This window comes from Stegostoma tigrinum, chromosome 7, assembly GCF_030684315.1.
Source record: "Stegostoma tigrinum isolate sSteTig4 chromosome 7, sSteTig4.hap1, whole genome shotgun sequence".
Classification (NCBI taxonomy): Eukaryota; Metazoa; Chordata; class Chondrichthyes; order Orectolobiformes; family Stegostomatidae; genus Stegostoma; species Stegostoma tigrinum.
Window position 1 is genome coordinate 19,559,397 of NC_081360.1, and position 24,727 is coordinate 19,584,123.

Below are 24,727 nucleotides of genomic sequence, written 5' to 3' on the forward strand. Positions count from 1 at the left end.
CGTTATCCAAGCTAATGGAGGCTTGTCTTGAAGCTCAGGTTCCAAGCAACTCCCACCAGAGCTTTGAGCAAAATATAACCAATACTAATTAGACTCTGCAGTCATGCCTACAAGTTATCTTTGTTCAGAAATAATTGTCAGCACTGTCTATGGAACTCTTAAGTTAAATCTTGTTTTTCTCCCAGATGGTCTGTACTTTAGGCGGGGGGGAGAAAAGAGGAGTGGTTTGTAGAACACTGTTGCCATAAAACTGTCCTGGTTGTTTGCCGATCACTTCAATTCCCATTTATTCATTAGCTCTGTGCTCATTGACCTACACTGATTCCCAGTCTGGTACCACGTTGATCCAAGGATACTACATTCCATTAATTCGATCTTTTGAGAACTCCCAATTTTCACTCCACAATTAGAGCCTGTATTCTCTGTTGCCTGGGTCCTAAGTGATGTAATTCCTTCTGTAAATCTCCCTGCGTAACTTTATCTTTCCTTTTAAGATGTTCCTTTAAAACCAACCTCTTTGATCACATGTCCTTGCATCAATTTATGTGGTTCAGTGTCAGATTTTTGTTTGATAAGAGCCCTTGGGATGCTTTACTAGTTAAAATGGTACTATGCAATGTAAAAAGATATAGCAAGGTGTAGAGCTGGATGAACACAGCGGGCCAAGCAGCATCAGAGGAGCAGGAAAGCTGACGTTTCGGGCTTAGACCCTTCAGAAATCTGAAGACTTTCTGAAGAAGGGTCTAGACCCAAAAGGTCTCGATTTAGATTAGATAGAGCAAAAAAGAACTATTGTCAATGGTTGGGGAGTCTGAGATTGTGGGCATAGTGTAATTTTTTTTTAGAAAGATCTTTCAGGAATGAAACTGAAAAGCACTTTTAGATGCAAAAATTGATAGAAATTCTTTTATTCATTCGAGGGATGTAGACTTTGCTGACAAGACCAGCATTTAATGCTCCTTCCTAATTACCCCTGAAAAGGTGCTGGTGAGCCACTCCCTCCCTCCACTGCGAGCCATGGGATGGAAGTGCATCGACAATGCTTTTAGGAAGGCAGTTCCGGGGTTTCAACCCGCCCAAGAGTTGCAATATATTTCTAGGAGAGGATAGTGTGTGGCACGGAAGGGAAGGTGGTGATGTTTGTGTGTACCTCTGCCCCATTCCTCCTCGCCAGTAGAGGTTGCAAGCTTGGAAGGTGCTGTGAAGGAGACTTTGGTGAGTTGTTTTAGTGCCTCTCGGGATGGTGTGCACAGCTGCCACTGGGATTCAGGGTGAAGGCAGAAAATGTATGGTGGAGTGCTGAACAACCGGGCTGCTTTGTCCCGGTGTTAGGCTCCTTTGAAGTTGCAATCATCGAGGATTTCATCGTACTCCTGACTTGTGCCTTCTAGATGTTGGAGAAACCTTTGGAGAGACAGGGTGAATTAGTCGCTGCAGAATTGACAGCCTCTGATCTGCTCTGGTAGCTGCAGTACTTATGTAGCTCGTCCACTTCAGTCCCTGGCCAATGAAAATCTTCAGTATGTTGACGGCGAGGGACTCAGTGATGGTAACACCACTGAACGTCAAGGGATGATGGTTATTAGATTCTGTCTTATTGGAGACAGCACTCGTGCACTACAAATATTAGAATGGCAAATATTTGAAACCTTCTTCGAGCATTTTCTGCAAGATTGTTGTCAGCAATTTTAGATCTGTGCCTTTTTTGTTAATCAAATGGATTTAGGGAAATGGAGATAAGTCATTGTTCGGTCAGGATCGCATTGAAATGCTTAACATGATCAAGGGGGTGAAATTGCTTTCTGTTGATCCTATGCTAATAACAGTTTCATTCAACAGTATGATGATCCCCCAGTGCTGCTCTGAGCATCCAGCTAGACTCTGTGCTTACATTCCAGTTTGATTCCATATTGATTATGTTAAACTAGCCTGTTAAAGAAAAAGTAAACCTTTCCATGATGTCATCACTGGGAGAAACCTTCCTTAGGAGTGAGGGAAAAATAATTTAAACATCTTTTATGTTTGAGTGAACTGTTTCGGAAGTTAGAAAAACAAATCATGGTTTGAAGTTGTCGTGCTGGCTGTCTTCACATTGAAATAATTATAAATAAATTACCACATTATCAGCTGACAGGGACATCATGTGTAGAAAGATCCCGTGAATAGTCCTTTAAGTATTTTCTTAGACATTGTCCAAACTATTATCTGTAAAGAATCAATTATAAAAAGTTCAGATCTGCAGACTTGTTCCAATAAAAACTAGTTTGAATGGAGCTGATTTTACTCGCCTCACAACATTTTGATTACATCTGAAAGTGGAGTGACAACAGTTTGTATGTGATAAAAGCCGAATCTTTTGGAGAAAGAGAGATAACAAAGTGTGGAGCTAGATGAACACAGCAGGCCAGGCAGCATGCTAGGAGCTTAAAAGCTGACGTTTCGGGCCTAGACGCTTCATCGGAAAAGGGGGAGGGGGAGACGGTTCTGAAATAAATAGTGAGAGAGGGGGAGGCAGATCGAAGATGGATAGAGGAGAAGATAAGTGGAGAGGAGACAGGCAAGTTAAAGAGGTTGGAATGGAGCCTGTAGAGGTGAGTGTAGATAGGGAGGTAGGGAGGGGATAAGTCAGTCCAGGGAGGACCGACAGGTCAAGGGGGCAGGATGAGGTTAGTGGGCAGTAAATGGGGGTGCGGCTTGAGGTGGGAGGAGGGGATAGGTGAGAGGAAGAACAGGTTAGGGAGGCGGAGATAAGCTGGTCTGGTTTTGGGATGCAGTGGGGGAAGGGAGATGCTCTGGCAGCATATGAGCTTATGAAGAAAGGTCACTGGACCCAAAATGTTAACTGCTTTCTCTCCACAGATGCAGCCGGGCTTGCTAATTTTCCGGAAATTTCTGTTTTTGTTTCAGATCTTCAACACATGCATTTCTTTGATTTATTACGTGTTCTGTACAGGGAGTTACATCTGTGCAGAATTGTTCTGTATCACATTCTAAACATTCGCCAACTGAGCTTATCATCTCCCACTTTTCCACAGTAACTAAATGTCAAAAGTACTGATCATTTTCTCTTAGATGATACAAGGTTTTGAAAGAGCCCAGAGAAGTGCAATTTCCTCCTTGCTTTTCCTTAGCTTCCAGCGTTTCCAAGGAAAGCAGATTTGCAAGGCTGATGTCGTGAAATTGCAAATTTAAGTAGGTGTTAATTAATATGGGTAGAGCCCTCTATACTCTTTTCCTGCCAATTCACCATCCCATTTTTGTTACTTCAACCTGTCCATTAACCATATGGAAACGCATGTCAGATGTTGCGGTACTAGGCTTGTAGTTAGAAGCCAGGGCTCCCCTGTTCCAAAACAAAATGTAAACAGATTGGACAGTTCCCAGTGGGGCACTGCAGTGGAACTAAATCAAAGTGCCAACACTAAATTACAGAACTGCGCCAGAAACTTAACAAACTTAAATCAAAGCATTGTCATCTGAGGTGACGATTGTTCAGTTAAATAACCAAAAAGGTTGGACAGCATTTGGTAGGGCATTGTGACAGAATCAAATGGTTAATAGAAACTTACAGTACTGGAACAGAAACTCATCGAGTCCAACCAAAATATCATTATCCAGTGGATAGTGCATCCCAGCCGCAGCGGTGCCCACCAGTCCCTAAAGTCAATCATCCTCTCTTTGCTGAGTCTAAGGGACTGATTAACTCATAGTAATTCAGGATAAACCACTACTGAGTCTTCATGAGATGGGGCCCTTGTCTTATATAAGATGTAGTTTATTGTGTGGTAGCTATAGGTTCTTTAAAAAAGGAACAAGAACAGAAGTTGCTGGAAAAGCTCAACAAGTCTGGCGGCATCTGTGAAGAAAGATCAGAGTTAACGTTTCGGGGGAGGAGAGGGAAACTTTGGGGTGGAGGGAAACTTCCACGTTAAAAATGACCCAGTCATCAGGAGGAAAGTTATTTCTGTATTTCCTATGACTCGGGGAATAGAGGGTTAAGTGAAAACTCAGCTCACAGCATCCTAGTCCCATGAGGCTGCTCCCAATGTGTGCAAGACAACAAAAACAGAAGTTTCTGGAAAAGCTCAACAGGTCTGGCAGCATCTGTGAAGAAAAGATCAGAGTTAGCACTTTTGGGTCTGGTGACCCTTCCTCACAACACAGTTGCCGTTGGCAACTGATTGACCTTGAAGTCATTGGCTTGCAGGGACACCTCAAACAAAGTTTTGAGGAAGAGTCACTGACCCGAAACGTTAACTCTGATTTTGTTTCTGTCAGACTTGCTGAGCTTTTCCAACAACCTCTGTAAATATTCCTTATTTACAGCATCTGCAGTTCTTTTGGTTCTTATTCAGCAATAGGTAAAAGTTTCATTGATAGACTTGGCTTAATTGCAGAAACTATAAGGTCTAGGCCCGAAATGTCAGCCTTCCTGGTCCTCTGATGCTGCTTGGCCTGCCGTGTTCATCCAGCTCTGCACCTTGTTATCTCAAGGAGCCAGAAATGTCTGTTTTCATCAGAACTTTGTGCTAGACTCCCTCTTCTTTGCACAAAGACTGTGCGACATCAAAGGGTTCAGTGAAGTTTATTGCAGCTTCAATGTTAACTGTTTTGGAACCATCATCTTATGCAATACAGGTGGGTGATTGAGGGCTGAATGTTATTTAAAGAGATTTACAACACCATTCAGGACAGGTTTGTGGCAACTCATTTTCTTTATTCTTTCAGACATATGTGTATTATGCGAAAGCCCAGCATTTGCTCCCCATCCCCAATTGTCCTTGAACTGATTGGCTTGCAGGGCCACCTCAAAACAGTTCAGAGTCAACCATATCACTGTGGGCCTGGAGTCACATGTAGGCCTGACTGGGTAAAGATGGCAGATTTCCTTCCCTAAAGGACATGTGTTATGATCCCAGTCGATGTTATTACTGGACAAGTTAGATCCCAGACTGCAACTTTGCTTCATAAATCATATTTTATTTTGTTTTGTTTAACAAGGTAGTCTCTCACTGAAACATAAGCATGCAAAATTGGATAGTCTTAGAGATAGGATATCATCCAGAGGTGGCTAAGATATTGGAAAAGTGCTCCCAACATTTAACCACAATTCTGTTAGTGATGACCACCCTGAAAACTACCAAGCTTTCATGCTGCGTTTTTCTGTTTTTGTTTTATTTTACACCTGTCTATAAATCCCAGTCCCTCCTGAATAGTATTTAAACGCCATACCACACATTAAAATGTATTTAAAACAGATCAGAGTGGAACAGATTGACTGCTTGAAATGAAAGATTCATTGTAGAGTCACAGGACAGTTACAGCATGGGGGGAGGCCATTCGGCCCTGCTATGCGTATGTCAGCTTGCTGCAGGAGCAAATTGCCTCACCCCACTGCATTGTCCATTCCTCCACAGGCTCTATAGCTCCTTGCTCAATTTCCCATTTGAAAGCAGATGAACCTGCCCTCACCACACTGTCAGGCAACAGTTTTCCAGATTCTAAACACTTGCTACATTTAAAACAAAACACTGCATACATCTGATCCATCTTTCTGAACATATTTTACAGTTAAGGGTGTTCCTTTTGAAGTGTAGTTTTGCTTTAATGTAGCAAGCAACCCACAAGTGTGGATACAGCAAGACCTTGCAATCAACAATGAGAAACCATCAGCCAATCTGCTTTTGTGACATTATTTGGAGAGTGATATTGGCCAGGCCACTGGGAAGAGTTCCCCTTCATCCTTCTTCATGGGGCTTCACCATCTCCAGCAACGTTTATTTTATATTTCAAAAATATATACAAATGGTAGGCACTAAAGAGTTTGGTTCTATACAGAGGCATATGAAGAAAATAAATAAATATGGGAGTTTGACTCTATCCTATAAACAAGACCAAAGATATCACTTACTTGTGCAAGACTATGTTTAATTATATTTGAGGTACCAGGAGGGTCCAATAACTAAACAAACTCCCATTTAACTTCAGCAGAAAGACCTCAGACGTAGTCCTTCCCCACTGAGCCTTGGCGGTAGCTGCCCAAAGCTTTAGTGCGTCCCTCAGCACGTAGCCCTGGACGTGCCAGTCTGCAACACTCAGTCAGGGTCAACTCCTTGCACTGGAAGACTAACATGTTTCAGGCAAACCAAAGAGCGGCTTTCACCAAGTTGATGGTGCTCCAGGTATGGTCAATGTTTGTCTCGGTGTGCGTCACACGGAACAGATGGTGGAGCAGAGAGAGCTGCACCATGGAGCTGCTGGGGAAGAACCTCGACAAGAACTGCTGCACCTCTCTCCAGACTTCCTTTGCAAAGGCACAACCCGAAAGGAGGTGTGTGACAGTCTCTACTGTCGAACCTTCTCTTGATTATATTTTCCTGAACCTGAAAAGAACCATTCGGATACACGCTGTGATCCAAGGCACATTTTTGGTGGCGAGGGACGGGATTTGGGAAAATATTTAAGAAAAGGCTCGACCGCAACAATTTGGTTAAAAATGAATATTTATTAAGTAATAATGACGATTATAGAGATAGTAATAAATGGAAGAGGGAAGCAAAAAAGAAACAAATCTCACGCCCTTCTGCCCACCGGGAGCCCCTCGATTGATAACTGGTCTGGAAGCACCGTTCGCGATCCCAGTCCGACGTGAAGTCCCATGATTTGGAATGAAAACTCTCTCTCTCTTATACAATGTAACAAGCAGCCAGCACAAAGAAAGCAGATAGAGAAAAAGACAAAACTGTTGGCTGGTACAGAAAACACAGGATGCGAAAACCAGCTGCGGGGTGTCATCTTCGGCTCATAAGGGAATGCTCCCAGGATTCATTCAAAGTCACGCAGCTTGTCAAGTATCGTTCTAAACTTTCCCAGTCTATTTTCCCATTCTGTGAGACCTGTTTTCTCATGCAACTGCTGAATATCGTCAGTAACTTGTAGCCTTTCGGCCCATCTTATCCAGAGTTCTGTACGTGGGGTCCCCGCAGACTCAGTCCACCTCAAACCTCCGGGTAACGTGGAAGACGGCTCGGGTGAGTGGAACAGCCCAGTTTTGGGGAATGAGCCAGACCTTCACCGTGCACAACAACAGAGAGAGTGGCTCACGCCTGATGGCCAGGATTTTTACCCGCAATGGGGCAGGTCCACCAACTCCAGCAACTCGGATGGCGCAGCAAGCCATTGGCGCAACATTGGAATCTACAACCAGGGCCAAGTTTTCCGAGTGGGACTTCGCTTTGCAACCCGGGCTGTCTGACTTTTACATAGCTCGCACCTTCTCACCTTCCTCTGCAGCTAATTGAAGACGAGTTTGTTGACTTCACCGGGCGCAGAAGGCCTGTATTCCCGGTACAGGGCTATGTGTTTCTACTTCTCAAATAAACGTTACTGACATGTCGGTGTCACACCAAGCAACTGCATCTCGGTCAGAGCTGGATTTGCACCCCTAAGCACATCACAGCAAAATCATTCACACAACAACAGGGACTGACTGTCAGACTCATCCAATGAAAACACAACTGCCTTCTTCCAAGAATGTTTTTGTAAATTCCGAATGTTTGCCGGCTTAAATGATTAACAATTTGCATCTATGTTCCCTTACATTGTAAACTTTAGCGCTGAAGACAACTGGGTGGACTGTAGAGGAGCCTGAGACCAAGTTGAATTGGCCTGAAACACAACTTTGCGATACCTGTGAGAACTTTCTGGGAAGCATCTTTCTCCTTCAGCAGAGAGGACAATAATCAGACACAGATTTAACATAGTTTGTGTCTGATATGTCAGTGGGGCAGAAGTAAGCTCCTTGGCCCTTCCAGCCTGCTTTGCAATTTAGTGAGATTGTGGATGATCTGATTGTGGTTTGAATTTCACACTGCCGCCTACCTGGCTAATATTGGACTCTTTTGTTAGAGTCGTAGCATGCCTACAGTGCGGAAAGAGGCCATTCTAACCATTGAGTCTGCACTGACCCTCTGAACAGCATCCTATCCAGGCTCAGTCCCTTAACCTATCCCTGTAACTTGCATTTCCTGTGGCTAATCCCACCAAGCCTGCACTTGCGTGGGCATTACAGGGCAGATGGCCAATCCACCTGATCTGCACATCTTTGGATTGTGGGAGGAAACCAGAGCACCCGGAGGAAACACACCATTCACAGGGAGAATGTGCACACTCCACACGGACTGTCACCCCCATAGTGGAATTGAACCTGGGTCCCCGGCGCTGTGGGGCAGTAGTGCTAGCCAACTGAGCTGGTCCATGTACCTCAGCTTTAAAAAACGTTTAATTAACGCACCTCCACTGAACTCTGGAGAAGGTGGTTCAGCAGATTCACAGGCAAAAATTCTGCTCCTCTTCAGCTCAAATATCTGGGAGGGTCCTTATTTTTAAACCTAGTCCTCAAACCCTCATCAAAGTGAGACATCCTTACAGCATGGGGGAGTCGAGGTCTATTTTTCTCCTTCCACAGATGCTGGAATATTATTGATGATCTCCAAAAGTGTTCTTTATTTTCCAAATTTCCAGCATCTGCAGTATTTTCCTTTTGCCACTAAAGATAATCGTTCAGGCATCACTTGATCTAATTTGCATTGAAATGCAATCAGTTGATCTCAACTTTAGTGAAGAACAACCACTATGAAATGAACCAAGTGGTTATCAACTGGCATCATTGCCATTTAATGGAATATCACAGCATTTCAGCATTTGCACCTAGAATCACGTGATTTCTCTTCAGTGCTTAAAAGCTAAAGCAAAGAGAAATTAGGACAACAAAAGCAAAATACAGTGGATGGAGGAAAGCTGAAAGAAAACAGAAACAGCCTCAACAGGTCTGGCAGCATTTGTGGTGACAGAAGCAATTCTGAACAAGATTCGTACTGGATTTGAAACATTAACTGTTTCTCTCTCCACAGATGCAATCAGACATGTTCAGGTTCCTCCAGTATCTTATTCAAAATTAAGACAAAACTTGACTCAGTTCCACATACTAGTTGACATCAGTAATATTGTGCCATGCATTTTTCTCAGTTTCAAATGATATGTGTGTAGATTGGTTAACAGGTAGTGTGCAGAGCCTGTAACATGGGTGCAAACATGTATGCCTCCCCTGTAATTTTTCTGGTTCCTGTATATGGGTAGCCACCAGTAGTCCCATCCTACCCTCACTACTTGGCATTTACTCGTTTCACTATTATTCATAAGGATTGGACAGAATAGACTTTTACAAATTGAGCTGTACAAATTGACCAACCAAATGCAGAGCAGTGAACTCCTAACATCTGACCAATGGTGGTGGTGATGATGATGGCGAGAGAGACAGAGGCAGAGACAGAAGGAGACAGCAAGTTGACCAACTCAATACACTTTGATTTTGTAGGATTCAATGTTGCTTTCAGGTGGCTAATATCGTGAACTTTAATTCGTTATTGAGGTGTAACTAGTCTTCATCACTGGCAGCTGCTTTGGCAGTTCAGCAGCTGTGAACATCTCTCTTTGGCCATCCTGTCTCTGTTGCATCATTACATCCCCTTGTCCCAAACAATCAGTGACTTCCTGCCCTAACTACTAAGTAACAGTTGGTTTAAGTTGACATGGGACCCCTGCCCTATCTCTGACCATGCCTACTGCCCATGTCCCAGTCTTGCCTATTCTTTAAAGTTTTCGAGAAGATTTGTAGCTCAGATTATGGATGAGGTTGTAGACTTTGCTTGCCAAGCTGTGAGTTTGGTTGCCGACGTCTCGTCACCCTGCTAGGTAACATCGTCAGTATGTCTCTGGTGAAGCGTCTGTGTTCTGTCTTGTGTGTTATTTATATGCCTCAGTTTGCTGGGGTGGCTAGTACTACTTCCTGTTCCGTTTTTCAGTAGTTTGTACCCATGGTCTAATTCAATGTGTTTGTTGACAAAATTCTGGTTGGAATACCAGGCCTTCAGGAATTTCCTGGCATGTCTCTGTTTGGCTTGTGCAATTATGGATGTGTTGTCCCAATTGAATTCGTGTCTCTCGTTATCGGTGTGTGTAGTGAGACAAAGTGAGAATTGGTCATGTCTCGTGGCGGCTAGTTGATGTGCATGTATCCATATTATCAGTTTTCTTCCAGTTTGGCCTGTGTAGTGTTTCTCACGGTCCTTGTATGTTATTTTCTATATTACATCGGTTTAGCTGGGTTTGAATATGGGATCCTTTACATTCGTCATTAGATTTCGTAGGGTGGTTGTTGGTTTGTTGGCTACCTTGATACCTAGGGGCCTGAGTAGGCTTGTGTTCATCGCTGAAATCTCCTTGATGTACAGTAGGGTGACTAGTGTGTCTGGTCGTGTTGTGTCTTCCTTTTGTGGTCTGTCTCGGAGATAAAGGTGGATTGTGCTTTACGGGTATCCATTCCTTTTGAAAACCCCATGTTGGTGCTCCTGTTCTGTTTTGCATAGTTCCGGGTTGCTGCAATGTGTTGTGGCTCATTTAAGTATGTCCTGATGCAGTGCTATTTGTGAGTGTAGGGGAGGTTGCTAGTGTAATTGAGTATCTGGTCCATATGTGAGGTCTTTCTATATCCTCAATACTGGCCTAAGCTGCTCAATTTCTCTTCATAAATCAAACAATCCACTTCTGGAATCAAGAGAGTAAACCTCCTCAGAACTGCCTCCATTACAATTACATTCTTCTCAAGTAAGAGGACCAAAATCAATGGTCTGAGTGGATTTTTAACAGCTAATACTTGGAGTGAGCAGATTGAAGGAAACGCTAAACAACCTGTGACAACAATGGACAACCTGTTCTGGATTTCCCAAGTAGATGTGACGGTCAAGAAGACACAACGATGCCTCTTCTTCCAGAGGCAGCTCAGGAAATTTGCCATGTCCATAAGGACCCTGACCAACTTCTACAGATGCACCATTGAAACATACTGTTCAGGTGCATAACAGCCTGGTATGGCAACTGCTCTGCCCAGGACCGTAAGAAACTACAGAAGGTTTTGTACACAGCCCAGACCATCACGGAAGCCAACCTTCTATCCCTGGACTCCATTTACACAGCCCGTTGCTGCAGAAAGGCTGCCAACATCATCAAAGAACCATTGTACCCCAGCAATGCTTTCCTATGACCCCTTAATCTCAGGCAGTAGATACAGAAGCTTCAACACACACACCAGCAGGGTCAAGAACAGCTTGTTCCCTGCTGTTATTAGACTGACAGATGGACTGTCTAGCAAGATCAGCATTATTTGAAGTTAATGTTGATCTTGCCTTGCACATGCCCTGTGCGATGTGACTTGTATGCCTCTGTCTAGTTTTCTTCACCACATGATCTGTATGTCCTTGCCTGCTATGATCTACCCATACTGCTTGCAAACAAAGCTTTTCACTGTACTTAGGTACACATGGCAATAAATCAATCAAATCAAATCAGATAGGCCTATCAGAGCTGACTTAATTGAAATATCTAAGATCCTGAGGGGACATGACCTGGTGGCTGTAGAAAGGATGTTTCTTGTGGGAGAATCCAAACCTGGGGTTTGGTTTCACAGGTTGGTGCACATCAAGGGCCAAAGGGCCTGCGCTGCGCTGTAATGTTCTATGCTCTATGTTGTTTAAAAGTGAGGAGATGCCCATTTAAAAAAAAAGATGAGGAAACATATTTTTCTCAGAGCGTTATGAGTCTTTGGAATTCCCTTCCTCAAAAAGCAGTGGATGCAGAATCTTTAAATATTTTAGGGCAGAGGTAGATAAATTCTTGATTACCAAGGGGATGAAAGACTATTGGCGATACGTAGGAACATAGAGCTGATGTTAAAATCAATTCAGCCACAATCTTATAGAATGGTAGGGTAGGCTCAACAAGCTGAGTGGACTACTTTAGTTTTGTGGTCATAGGAGAATTTTTTCTTTTATGGAAAGTGGGCATTGTTGACAAATGCAGCAGTTGTTGACCATCCCTAATTGACCTTGAGCTATATGATTAGGATTAGGACGTTTCTAGAGGGCAGTTAAGAGTCAACCAATTTGCTTTGGATTCTGCAGGCATCTGCAGACCCAGACCAAGTAAGACTGGCATATTTCCTTCCCAAGAATGTGAGTGAATCAGATGGGTTTCTACAATACTTTCATGGTTACCATTACTGAGATTAGCTTTACATTTCAGATTTATGCATCAAACTCACCAGCTGCCAGTGTGGGATTTGAATGTATGTACCTAGAGCATAATCTGAGCTATGGGATTTCTGGTCATTACCACTATACCACAATCTCCCACAAAACATATAAGTATTCAACTCTTGAATCCGTACTGCCATTCAGTGAGATCAGGGTTGATCCATTCCATTTGCCTGTCTATATACCCATAACATTTAATACCTTTGGATAACACATCCATCCAACTCAGATTTAAATTTGACAAATAATCTGAATAGTTGCCATTTGTTGCAGAGTTCCAAACTTCTACCACCCTTTACAAAAGAAAATCCTCTTAATTTCACCCATAAAAAGTCTGTTTTTTGTTTTGACCATGTCCTAGAATTGCCAGCGATGGAAGAGGGTCCTCTCTATCTCCCTTACCTGTTCCTCTCAATGGTCCAGATACTCTGGTCCCAGTACAGGAGGACATTAAGGCATGTTGAGGGCTTCAACACACAGACTGGGATGCTGACTCATACTGCAAGGTGGAGTAGATGGCTTTCCATAAATGGCTTTGGGGAAACCTGTAGTGATGGTCTCACCAGGACCTTTGAGTGGGTAAACATATGCCCACCATGTTCCCTGTTACGAACATGGATTAATCCAGGTGCAAGCACCTTTCAGTCAGGGAAAGGTGATGGCCTAGTGGTATTTTCACTGAACTGTTAACCTAGTTAATGTTCTGGGGACCCGGGGTTTGAATCCTGCCATGGCAGGTGTCTGAAGTTGAATGCAGTACATATCTGGAATTAAGAATCTAGTGATGACCACGAATCCATTGTCGATTGTTGGAAAAACCTATCTGGTTCACATCCTTCCCTGGGCTGGCCTACATATGACTTCAGACCCACGATAATGTTGTGAACTCTTAACCACACTCTGGGCAATTAGGGATGGGCAATAAATGCTGGCCTAGCCAGTGATGCCCACATCAAGTGAGTGATTAAAGGAAAAAGACATGAGAAGTGTATCAAAACACTTTGCTGACTTCCCCAATCTGTGAATTTGCTTGTAGCGTCTTTCATTTTAATTTTGTAGCAATTGTCCCTTGGTGCAAGCTTGCTTTCTGATGCCATTATTGTCAAACCCTCCATCTGATATGAACAATTGGCTAAAAAGCAGGTAGGACAGCACTGCATCATCACATAAGAACCAGTGAAGAACCAGTCATCGTGGAAATGAACATACTGGTCATACTGGAGCACCGTTTTGAAGAACACAAGATGATATGAGTAACACAGTGTGGAGCTGGGGGAACTCAACTCTCACAAGACAATATGGGCCAGTTTGTCTCATTCATCACTTTCACTGGTTTTTTTCCTTCTGGGCAGTGGGAGATTGACAGTTGCTGGGTGACGACAAAGGGACTGTGTTTTCGAGCAAGTTGAAATCAAAAGACCCTCACCTTGCAAAATAACCAATTATGGAAATAGGTATTGAGTGTGCCAAAGATCCGATCACCTGCAATTGTTTTTTTTTTCTGTGTCACTTCATTGCATTTCCCGGGAGCTGGCTGGGATGAGGTTCGGCAATGCTTCACACCGGGTGGAAGACACCCATCAATGGGACTATGACTGCACAACATGGCAGTGTCAGCTGGGAAAGGTGGCACTGTGTACCTGACACCATTCACTCACTGTCCTGAGGCTCCCAATAAAAAGCCAGGAGAGACTGTGAGACTGGGTGTCTCAGGATGCTGTCAACCACAGAATAAACTACCCCCACCCCAAAACTCCTGATGGTGCTCTGCCTAGACACCTGATTAGATGTGGTGTCCACCAACAAGCCCCCACCCCACCATCTCAATCCTACCCCCACTTACCGCCTCCCACTCCATTTTCCCTGCTTCCTACTCCCCTCAAACCCACTTTCTAACGCCCACTCCCACGTCCCACCCCCATACTCCCACCCCCACCCTCCCCCATTCCCCAACCCCTGCTCTCACCCCACCCCCTACTCACCACCCCGCATTTCCCTGCTTCCTATACACCCCCACACTTTATTTCCCACACTCTCACTACCCACTATCTGCCCGCCTGCTCCCACCCCTCCCACCCCCACTCTCCCATCTCCCCAACCCCCACTCATCACCCCATTGTCGGCCCACTCCTCATGCACATCCTCCACTCCCTACTCCCAGTCTCCGTCCTCCCCAACCCCTCCACTCCCCCTACTGCCCACTCCAACGCTCTCACCCCCATTCCCCAGCCCCCACACTCTATCCCCACTCCCCACCCTCACACTCTCCCCTCATTCCCCAGCTTCCACACTGTACCCCCACACTCTAGCTCCCACACTCTCCCTCATTTCCCAGCCCCTACACTCTATTCCCAAAACCCACACTCTCTGCCCCACTCCACACCGTCCACACGTTTCCCCCACTCCTCCTTTACTCCCCATCCCCACACTACCCCTCCATTTCCCAGCCCCCACCCCCTTCCCCAACACCCCAGCCCCACTCTCCCCCCCAACCCCAGCTGCATAGATTCTCCCCAAATCCCCACACTCTCTCCACTAACTACTTCCCACACTCTCCCCTCCATTCTCCACCCCATCTCCTCCCACCTCTACTTTCACAACCCCTCCCCAATCTCCCCACTCTCCTCTACCCCCACCCACTTCCCTCTGAAAACCTCCCTGCACCCCTTCACTCACACCCTCCCAACTCCCCGGACACACCACGCCCCCAAACCACCCTTCGCAGCCTTCTAAACCTGTCACTCACTCACCTCCTGACTCCCCACTAATTGACTGTCATCCCGTGAGCGGCTATCAACTCAACTCAAAACCAGCCCAGCTCATCCCCTCCCCACACTGCATCACCAAAACAGCCCAGCTCATCCCCGCCTCCCTAACCTGTTCTTCCTCTCACGTATCCCCTCCTCCCACCTCAAGTCGCACCTCCATTTCCCACCTACCAACCTCATCCCGCCTCCTTGACCTGTCCGTCCTCCCCGGACTGACCTATCCTCTCCCTACCTCCCCACCTATACTCTCCTCTCCACCTATTTTCTCCTCTATCCATCTTCGGTCCGCCTCCCCCTCTCTCCCTATTTATTCCTGAACCCTCTCCCCATCCCCCTCTCTGATAAAGGGTCTCGGCCCGAAACGTCAGCTTTTGTGCTCCTAAGATGTTGCTTGGCCTGCTGTGTTCATCCAGCTTCACACTTTGTTATCTCAGATTCTCCAGCATCTGCAGTTCCCATTATCTCTGATCACCAACTGACTGTTGTTTGGACCCTGTTGAGGTGGCGGGGCTGGAAGCAAGCCCCAACCGCCAAATCCATTGCCCCGCCGCAAACCATTAACCACCCCTCACCCCCACCCAACTCCGTGTGTCTGAGAAAGGGGCCGATAGATGCCAGAATTGGCTCCCCTAGGAGATACAGCCAAGCTGCCCGAGGCTCTGACTGGGTCCCTGTTCTCAGTGATTGGCATTTTAGGAACAAAAAACCAGAAGTTGCTGGAAAAGCTCAGCGGGTCTGGCAGCATCTGCGAGAGGGTGGAGAAAAATATAATCAGCGAATTATTACCAAAAGGATGTGGATGCTTTGGAGAGGGTGCAGAGGAGGCTCACCAGGATGTTGCCTGGTATGGAGAGTGCTAGCTATGAAGAAAGGCTGAGTAGATTAGGATTATTTTCATTAGAAAGACGGAGATTGAGGGGGGACCTAATTGAGGTCTGCAAAATCATGAGGGGTGTAGATAGGGTGGATAGCAAGAAGCTTTTTCCCAGAGTGGGGGACTCAGTTACTAGGGGTCATGAGTTCAAAGTGGGAGGAGGAAAGTTTAGGGGAGATATGCATGGAAAGTTCTTTACGCAGAGGGTGGTGGGTCCCTGGAACGCATTGCCAGTGGAGGTGGTAGATGCAGACACAATAGTGTCTTTTAAGATGTATCTGGACAGGTACATGGATGGACAGGGAGCAAAGGGACACAGACGCTTAGAAAATAGATGACAGGTTTAGACAGAGGATCTCGATCGGTGCAGGCTTGGAGGGCCGAAGGGCCTGTTCCTGTGCTGTAATTTTCTTTGTTCTTTGAGTTAACTTTTGGATCTTTCCTCAGAACTCAGTATTTTTAGCCCATGGAGGGAGGACAGACCAGACCATGTCCAGTTACAGGGGACTCTTAACATTGCAAAGGCAGTAATCAGAGGGTTTACAATCTATCAGAGATAATGGGAACTGCAGATGCTGGAGAATCCAAGATAACAAAGTGTGGAGCTGGATGAACACAGCAGGCCAAGCAGCATCTCAGGAGCACAAAAGCTGACGTTTCGGGCCTGGACCACAATGTAGTTTGTTCTCTGTGGTTGGCAGGGAGAGACAGAGAGAGAGAGAGAGAGGTATAAGCCTGCTCCTTGCTGTCTCCTAAAACCTGTTTGTTCTTTCCCGTCTGGCTGCTTCCAAGGCAACCAACAACAGAACTCAGAGCCAGAGGCACAGACTGTGAGCTGTCAGCAGCCTGCAGACCCTGATTCCCGGCTTTCCCTCTTCCCTCCTTCTGCCAGGGCTCAGTGATCACTGAGATCTCGGGATCGACCAGGATCTGGGATCCGCGGTGACCAAGTGACCCACTGGAAAACCGTTCCAGCAGGATTGTGCTTCAGGCGGGCTGGGGAGTCGACTGAGCCGTTGGATCCGCTCTGATTCCGTTCCACCCGGAACAGGGATCCGCCGAGGCGCTGCAGTTAGCGATCCATCGGGACCCTGCTGCGCCAAGATCGAGGCATCCAGTCGGGTGATGCGTCTTGCGAGTTGGGGATCCGCTGGGATTCCGTTCCACCGGGGAGAGGGATCCACCGAGGTGCAACTGCGTTAGAATTAGGGGGATCCCTTGGCAGGATTCTGATCCACCAGGATGCTGATCCACTGGGATTCGACTGCTCCTTCCTGTCACACGCAGGGGGTTTTACAGAGGGCAATGTAAATCAAAGGGCAAGGGAGGTTAGGGAGCGAGCAGGAATGTGGAACTTCTCCTTACTGAGCCGTGGCTGTGGAGAGCTGGTGAACAGGAAACACGAGCGATTGGACGTTTATTTTGAAGCACAGGTAAGGCAGGTGACGGGATCCTTTATGTAACGGGTCAAGTAATCCAGCTGGGGGAAGCCAGGGGTCTGCAAGCCTTTGCACTCCTCCCCCCCACCCTCTTCTCAGGGCTTCAGGCCAGGAATCCAAACCCAGCCACCACCACCCACCGCCCCCCCCCCCCCGCCTCCAGCCAAGCGTTACAGGTGAGGGAGAGGTGGCCAGAACTGCTGTGCTAGGCAATGTCGATATTCTCAGAGAGGCAGGGACCGGCCATTGCCGTCCAGCCAGAAACATGGTGACTCCTTTCAAACTGTGCTTTGACAGACCTCGTCCAGCAGTGGGAGCACTTAAAGTATCTATGCCCCTGTAAAAGTGACACCATTTGCAAGTTTACGTCCCCGAGAGGGGAGTGCAGGGGGAGAGGGGTACAGAGAGTGGTCACGGAGTGGGGGTGCGGGGGGAGAGGGGTACAGAGAGTGGTCACGGAGTGAGGGTGCGGGGGGAGAGGGGTACAGAGAGTGGTCACGGAGTGGGGGTGCGGGGGGAGAGGGGTACAGAGAGTGGTCACGGAGTGAGGGTGCGGGGGGAGAGGGGTACAGAGAGTGGTCACGGAGTGGGGGTGCGGGGGGAGAGGGGTACAGAGAGTGGTCACGGAGTGAGGGTGCGGGGGGAGAGGGGTACAGAGAGTGGTCACGGAGTGGGGGTGCGGGGGGAGAGGGGTACAGAGAGTGGTCACGGAGTGAGGGTGCGGGGGGAGAGGGGTACAGAGAGTGGTCACGGAGTGGGGGTGCGGGGGGAGAGGGGTACAGAGAGTGGTCACGGAGTGGGGGTGCGGGGGGAGAGGGGTACAGAGAGTGGTCACGGAGTGGGGGTGCGGGGGGAGAGGGGTACAGAGAGTGGTCACGGAGTGAGGGTGCGGGGGGAGAGGGGTACAGAGAGTGGTCACGGAGTGAGGGTGCAGGGGGAGAGGGGTACAGAGAGTGGTCACGGAGTGGGGGTGCAGGGGGAGAGGGGTACAGAGAGTGGTCACGGAGTGGGGGTGCAGGGGGAGAGGGGTACAGAGAGTGGTCACGGAGTGAGGGTGCGGGGGGAGAGGGGTACAGAGAGTGGTCACGGAGTGAGGGTGCAGGGGGAGAGGGGTACAGAGAGTGGTCACGGAGTGAGGGTACAGGGGGAGAGGGGTACAGAGAGTGGTCACGGAGTGAGGGTGCGGGGGGAGAGGGGTACAGAGAGTGATCACGGAGTGAGGGTGCAGGGGGAGAGGGGTACAGAGAGTGGTCACGGAGTGGGGGTGCAGGGGGAGAGGGGTACAGAGAGTGGTCACGGAGTGAGTGTGCAGGGGGAGAGGGGGTACAGAGAGTGGTCACGGAGTGAGGGTGCAGGGGTAGAGGGGTACAGAGAGTGGTCACGGAGTGAGGGTGCAGGGGGAGAGGGGTACAGAGAGTGGTCACGGAGTGGGGGTACAGGGGGAGAGGGGTACAGAGAGTGGTCATGGAGTGAGGGTGCAGGGGGAGAGGGGTACAGACAGTGGTCACGGAGTGAAGGTGCAGGGGGAGAGGGGTACAGAGAGTGGTCACGGAGTGAGGGTGCAGGGGGAGAGGGGGTACAGAGAGTGGTCACGGAGTGAGGGTGCAGGGGGAGAGGGGTACAGAGAGTGGTCACGGAGTGGGGGTGCAGGGGGAGAGGGGTACAGAGAGTGGTCACGGAGTGGGGGTGCAGGGGGAGAGGGGTACAGAGAGTGGTCACGGAGTGAGGGTGCGGGGGGAGAGGGGTACAGAGAGTGGTCACGGAGTGGGGGTGCAGGGGGAGAGGGGTACAGAGAGTGGTCACGAAGTAGGGGTACAGAGAGTGGTCACGGAGTGAGGGTGCAGGGGGAGAGGGGTACAGAGAGTGGTCACGGAGTGAGGGTGCAGGGGGAGAGGGGTACAGAGAGTGGTCACGGAGTGGGGGTGCAGGGGGAGAGGGGTACAGAGAGTGGTCACGGAGTGAGGGTGCAGGGGGAGAGGGGTACAGAGAGTGGTCACTGAGTGGGGGTGCAGGGGGAGAGGGGTACAGAGAGTGGTCACGGAGTGAAGGTGCAGGGGGAGAGGGGTACAGAGAGTGGTCACGGAGTGGGGGTGCGGGGGGAGAGGGGTACAGAGAGTGGTCACGGAGTGAGGGTGCAGGGGGAGAGGGGTACAGAGAGTGGTCACGGAGTGAGGGTGCAGGGGGAGAGGGGTACAGAGAGTGGTCACGGAGTGGGGGTGCAGGGGGAGAGGGGTACAGAGAGTGGTCACGGAGTGGGGGTGCAGGGGGAGAGGGGTACAGAGAGTGGTCACGGAGTGAGGGTGCGGGGGGAGAGGGGTACAGAGAGTGGTCACGGAGTGAGGGTGCAGGGGGAGAGGGGTACAGAGAGTGGTCACGGAGTGAGGGTACAGGGGGAGAGGGGTACAGAGAGTGGTCACGGAGTGAGGGTGCGGGGGGAGAGGGGTACAGAGAGTGGTCACGGAGTGGGGGTGCAGGGGGAGAGGGGTACAGAGAGTGGTCACGGAGTGAGTGTGCAGGGGGAGAGGGGGTACAGAGAGTGGTCACGGAGTGAGGGTGCAGGGGTAGAGGGGTACAGAGAGTGGTCACGGAGTGAGGGTGCAGGGGGAGAGGGGTACAGAGAGTGGTCACGGAGTGGGGGTACAGGGGGAGAGGGGTACAGAGAGTGGTCACGGAGTGAGGGTGCAGGGGGAGAGGGGTACAGACAGTGGTCACGGAGTGAAGGTGCAGGGGGAGAGGGGTACAGAGAGTGGTCACGGAGTGAGGGTGCAGGGGGAGAGGGGGTACAGAGAGTGGTCACGGAGTGAGGGTGCAGGGGGAGAGGGGTACAGAGAGTGGTCACGGAGTGGGGGTGCAGGGGGAGAGGGGTACAGAGAGTGGTCACGGAGTGGGGGTGCAGGGGGAGAGGGGTACAGAGAGTGGTCACGGAGTGAGGGTGCGGGGGGAGAGGGGTACAGAGAGTGGTCACGGAGTGGGGGTGCAGGGGGAGAGGGGTACAGAGAGTGGTCACGGAGTAGGGGTACAGAGAGTGGTCACGGAGTGGGGGTGCGGGGGGAGAGGGGTACAGAGAGTGGTCACGGAGTGAGGGTGCAGGGGGAGAGGGGTACAGAGAGTGGTCACGGAGTGGGGGTGCGGGGGGAGAGGGGTACAGAGAGTGGTCACGGAGTGAGGGTGCGGGGGGAGAGGGGTACAGAGAGTGGTCACGGAGTGGGGGTGCGGGGGGAGAGGGGTACAGAGAGTGGTCACGGAGTGAGGGTGCGGGGGGAGAGGGGTACAGAGAGTGGTCACGGAGTGGGGGTGCGGGGGGAGAGGGGTACAGAGAGTGGTCACGGAGTGGGGGTGCGGGGGGAGAGGGGTACAGAGAGTGGTCACGGAGTGGGGGTGCGGGGGGAGAGGGGTACAGAGAGTGGTCACGGAGTGAGGGTGCGGGGGGAGAGGGGTACAGAGAGTGGTCACGGAGTGAGGGTGCAGGGGGAGAGGGGTACAGAGAGTGGTCACGGAGTGGGGGTGCAGGGGGAGAGGGGTACAGAGAGTGGTCACGGAGTGGGGGTGCAGGGGGAGAGGGGTACAGAGAGTGGTCACGGAGTGAGGGTGCGGGGGGAGAGGGGTACAGAGAGTGGTCACGGAGTGAGGGTGCAGGGGGAGAGGGGTACAGAGAGTGGTCACGGAGTGAGGGTACAGGGGGAGAGGGGTACAGAGAGTGGTCACGGAGTGAGGGTGCGGGGGGAGAGGGGTACAGAGAGTGATCACGGAGTGAGGGTGCAGGGGGAGAGGGGTACAGAGAGTGGTCACGGAGTGGGGGTGCAGGGGGAGAGGGGTACAGAGAGTGGTCACGGAGTGAGTGTGCAGGGGGAGAGGGGGTACAGAGAGTGGTCACGGAGTGAGGGTGCAGGGGTAGAGGGGTACAGAGAGTGGTCACGGAGTGAGGGTGCAGGGGGAGAGGGGTACAGAGAGTGGTCACGGAGTGGGGGTACAGGGGGAGAGGGGTACAGAGAGTGGTCATGGAGTGAGGGTGCAGGGGGAGAGGGGTACAGACAGTGGTCACGGAGTGAAGGTGCAGGGGGAGAGGGGTACAGAGAGTGGTCACGGAGTGAGGGTGCAGGGGGAGAGGGGGTACAGAGAGTGGTCACGGAGTGAGGGTGCAGGGGGAGAGGGGTACAGAGAGTGGTCACGGAGTGGGGGTGCAGGGGGAGAGGGGTACAGAGAGTGGTCACGGAGTGGGGGTGCAGGGGGAGAGGGGTACAGAGAGTGGTCACGGAGTGAGGGTGCGGGGGGAGAGGGGTACAGAGAGTGGTCACGGAGTGGGGGTGCAGGGGGAGAGGGGTACAGAGAGTGGTCACGAAGTAGGGGTACAGAGAGTGGTCACGGAGTGAGGGTGCAGGGGGAGAGGGGTACAGAGAGTGGTCACGGAGTGAGGGTGCAGGGGGAGAGGGGTACAGAGAGTGGTCACGGAGTGGGGGTGCAGGGGGAGAGGGGTACAGAGAGTGGTCACGGAGTGAGGGTGCAGGGGGAGAGGGGTACAGAGAGTGGTCACTGAGTGGGGGTGCAGGGGGAGAGGGGTACAGAGAGTGGTCACGGAGTGAAGGTGCAGGGGGAGAGGGGTACAGAGAGTGGTCACGGAGTGGGGGTGCGGGGGGAGAGGGGTACAGAGAGTGGTCACGGAGTGAGGGTGCAGGGGGAGAGGGGTACAGAGAGTGGTCACGGAGTGAGGGTGCAGGGGGAGAGGGGTACAGAGAGTGGTCACGGAGTGGGGGTGCAGGGGGAGAGGGGTACAGAGAGTGGTCACGGAGTGGGGGTGCAGGGGGAGAGGGGTACAGAGAGTGGTCACGGAGTGAGGGTGCGGGGGGAGAGGGGTACAGAGAGTGGTCACGGAGTGAGGGTGCAGGGGGAGAGGGGTACAGAGAGTGGTCACGGAGTGAGGGTACAGGGGGAGAGGGGTACAGAGAGTGGTCACGGAGTGAGGGTGCGGGGGGAGAGGGGTACAGAGAGTGGTCACGGAGTGGGGGTGCAGGGGGAGAGGGGTACAGAGAGTGGTCACGGAGTGAGTGTGCAGGGGGAGAGGGGGTACAGAGAGTGGTCACGGAGTGAGGGTGCAGGGGTAGAGGGGTACAGAGAGTGGTCACGGAGTGAGGGTGCAGGGGGAGAGGGGTACAGAGAGTGGTCACGGAGTGGGGGTACAGGGGGAGAGGGGTACAGAGAGTGGTCACGGAGTGAGGGTGCAGGGGGAGAGGGGTACAGACAGTGGTCACGGAGTGAAGGTGCAGGGGGAGAGGGGTACAGAGAGTGGTCACGGAGTGAGGGTGCAGGGGGAGAGGGGGTACAGAGAGTGGTCACGGAGTGAGGGTGCAGGGGGAGAGGGGTACAGAGAGTGGTCACGGAGTGGGGGTGCAGGGGGAGAGGGGTACAGAGAGTGGTCACGGAGTGGGGGTGCAGGGGGAGAGGGGTACAGAGAGTGGTCACGGAGTGAGGGTGCGGGGGGAGAGGGGTACAGAGAGTGGTCACGGAGTGGGGGTGCAGGGGGAGAGGGGTACAGAGAGTGGTCACGGAGTAGGGGTACAGAGAGTGGTCACGGAGTGGGGGTGCGGGGGGAGAGGGGTACAGAGAGTGGTCACGGAGTGAGGGTGCAGGGGGAGAGGGGTACAGAGAGTGGTCACGGAGTGAGGGTGCAGGGGGAGAGGGGTACAGAGAGTGGTCACGGAGTGGGGGTGCAGGGGGAGAGGGGTACAGAGAGTGGTCACGGAGTGAAGGTGCAGGGGGAGAGGGGTACAGAGAGTGGTCATGGAGTGAGGGTGCAGGGGGAGAGGGGGTACAGAGAGTGGTCACGGAGTGAGGGTGCAGGGGGAGAGGGTTACAGAGAGTGGTCACGGAGTGGGGGTGCAGGGGGAGAGGGGTACAGAGAGTGGTCACGGAGTGGGGGTGCAGGGGGAGAGGGGTACAGAGAGTGGTCACGGAGTGAGGGTGCGGGGGGAGAGGGGTACAGAGAGTGGTCACGGAGTGAGGGTGCAGGGGGAGAGGGGTACAGAGAGTGGTCACGGAGTGGGGGTGCAGGGGGAGAGGGGTACAGAGAGTGGTCACGGAGTGAGGGTGCAGGGGGAGAGGGGTACAGAGAGTGGTCACGGAGTGAGGGTGCAGGGGGAGAGGGGTACAGAGAGTGGTCACGGAGTGGGGGTGCAGGGGGAGAGGGGTACAGAGAGTGGTCACGGAGTGAGGGTGCAGGGGGAGAGGGGGTACAGAGAGTGGTCACGGAGTGAGGGTGCAGGGGTAGAGGGGTACAGAGTGTGGTCACGGAGTGAGGGTGCAGGGGGAGAGGGGTACAGAGAGTGGTCACGGAGTGGGGGTACAGGGGGAGAGGGGTACAGAGAGTGGTCATGGAGTGAGAGTGCAGGGGGAGAGGGGTACAGACAGTGGTCACGGAGTGAAGGTGCAGGGGGAGAGGGGTACAGAGAGTGGTCACGGAGTGAGGGTGCAGGGGGAGAGGGGTACAGAGAGTGGTCACGGAGTGGGGGTACAGGGGGAGAGGGGTACAGAGAGTGGTCACGGAGTGAGGGTGCAGGGGGAGAGGGGTACAGACAGTGGTCACGGAGTGAAGGTGCAGGGGGAGAGGGGTACAGAGAGTGGTCACGGAGTGAGGGTGCAGGGGGAGAGGGGGTACAGAGAGTGGTCACGGAGTGAGGGTGCAGGGGGAGAGGGGTACAGAGAGTGGTCACGGAGTGGGGGTGCAGGGGGAGAGGGGTACAGAGAGTGGTCACGGAGTGAGGGTGCAGGGGGAGAGGGGGTACAGAGAGTGGTCACGGAGTGAGGGTGCAGGGGGAGAGGGGTACAGAGAGTGGTCACGGAGTGAGGGTGCAGGGGGAGAGGGGTACAGAGAGTGGTCACGGAGCGGGGGTGCAGGGGGAGAAGGGTACAGAGTGTGGTCACGGAGTGAGGGTGCAGGGGGAGAGGGGTACAGAGAGTGGTCACGGAGTGAGGGTGCAGGGGGAGAGGGGTACAGAGAGTGGTCACGGAGTGAGGGTGCAGGGGGAGAGGGGTACAGAGAGTGGTCACGGAGTGGGGGCACAGGGGGAGAGGGGTACAGAGAGTGGTCACGGAGTGAGGGTGCAGGGGGAGAGGGGGTACAGAGAGTGGTCACGGAGTGAGGGTGCAGGGGGAGAGGGGTACAGAGAGTGGTCACGGAGTGGGGGTGCAGGGGGAGAGGGGTACAGAGAGTGGTCACGGAGTGGGGGTACAGGGGGAGAGGGGTACAGAGAGTGGTCACGGAGTGAGGGTGCAGGGGGAGAGGGGTACAGAGAGTGGTCACGGAGTGGGGGTACAGGGGGAGAGGGGTACAGAGAGTGGTCACGGAGTGAGGGTGCAGGGGGAGAGGGGTACAGACAGTGGTCACGGAGTGAAGGTGCAGGGGGAGAGGGGTACAGAGAGTGGTCACGGAGTGAGGGTGCAGGGGGAGAGGGGTACAGAGAGTGGTCACGGAGTGAGGGTGCAGGGGGAGAGGGGGTACAGAGA

The 24,727-nt window shown here is 51.5% G+C and overlaps 1 protein-coding gene across 6 annotated transcripts in view; it reads left to right on the plus strand.

Annotated features, from left to right (window-relative positions):
- Positions 1 to 16,537: 16,537 nt before the first annotated feature.
- LOC125453956 (uncharacterized protein KIAA2012 homolog) overlaps positions 16,538 to 24,727 on the plus strand; it is a 59,241-nt gene continuing 51,051 nt past the window's right edge. For all 6 annotated transcript variants that reach the window (XR_009445926.1, XM_059647082.1, XM_059647083.1 and 3 more), the window contains exon 1: positions 16,538 to 17,224. Coding sequence is in view for 5 of the 6 variants with exons in the window: in XM_059647082.1 (XP_059503065.1) it covers positions 17,138 to 17,224 (87 nt within the window). In the remaining variant the exon portion in view is untranslated. The remainder of the gene's footprint in view (positions 17,225 to 24,727) is intronic.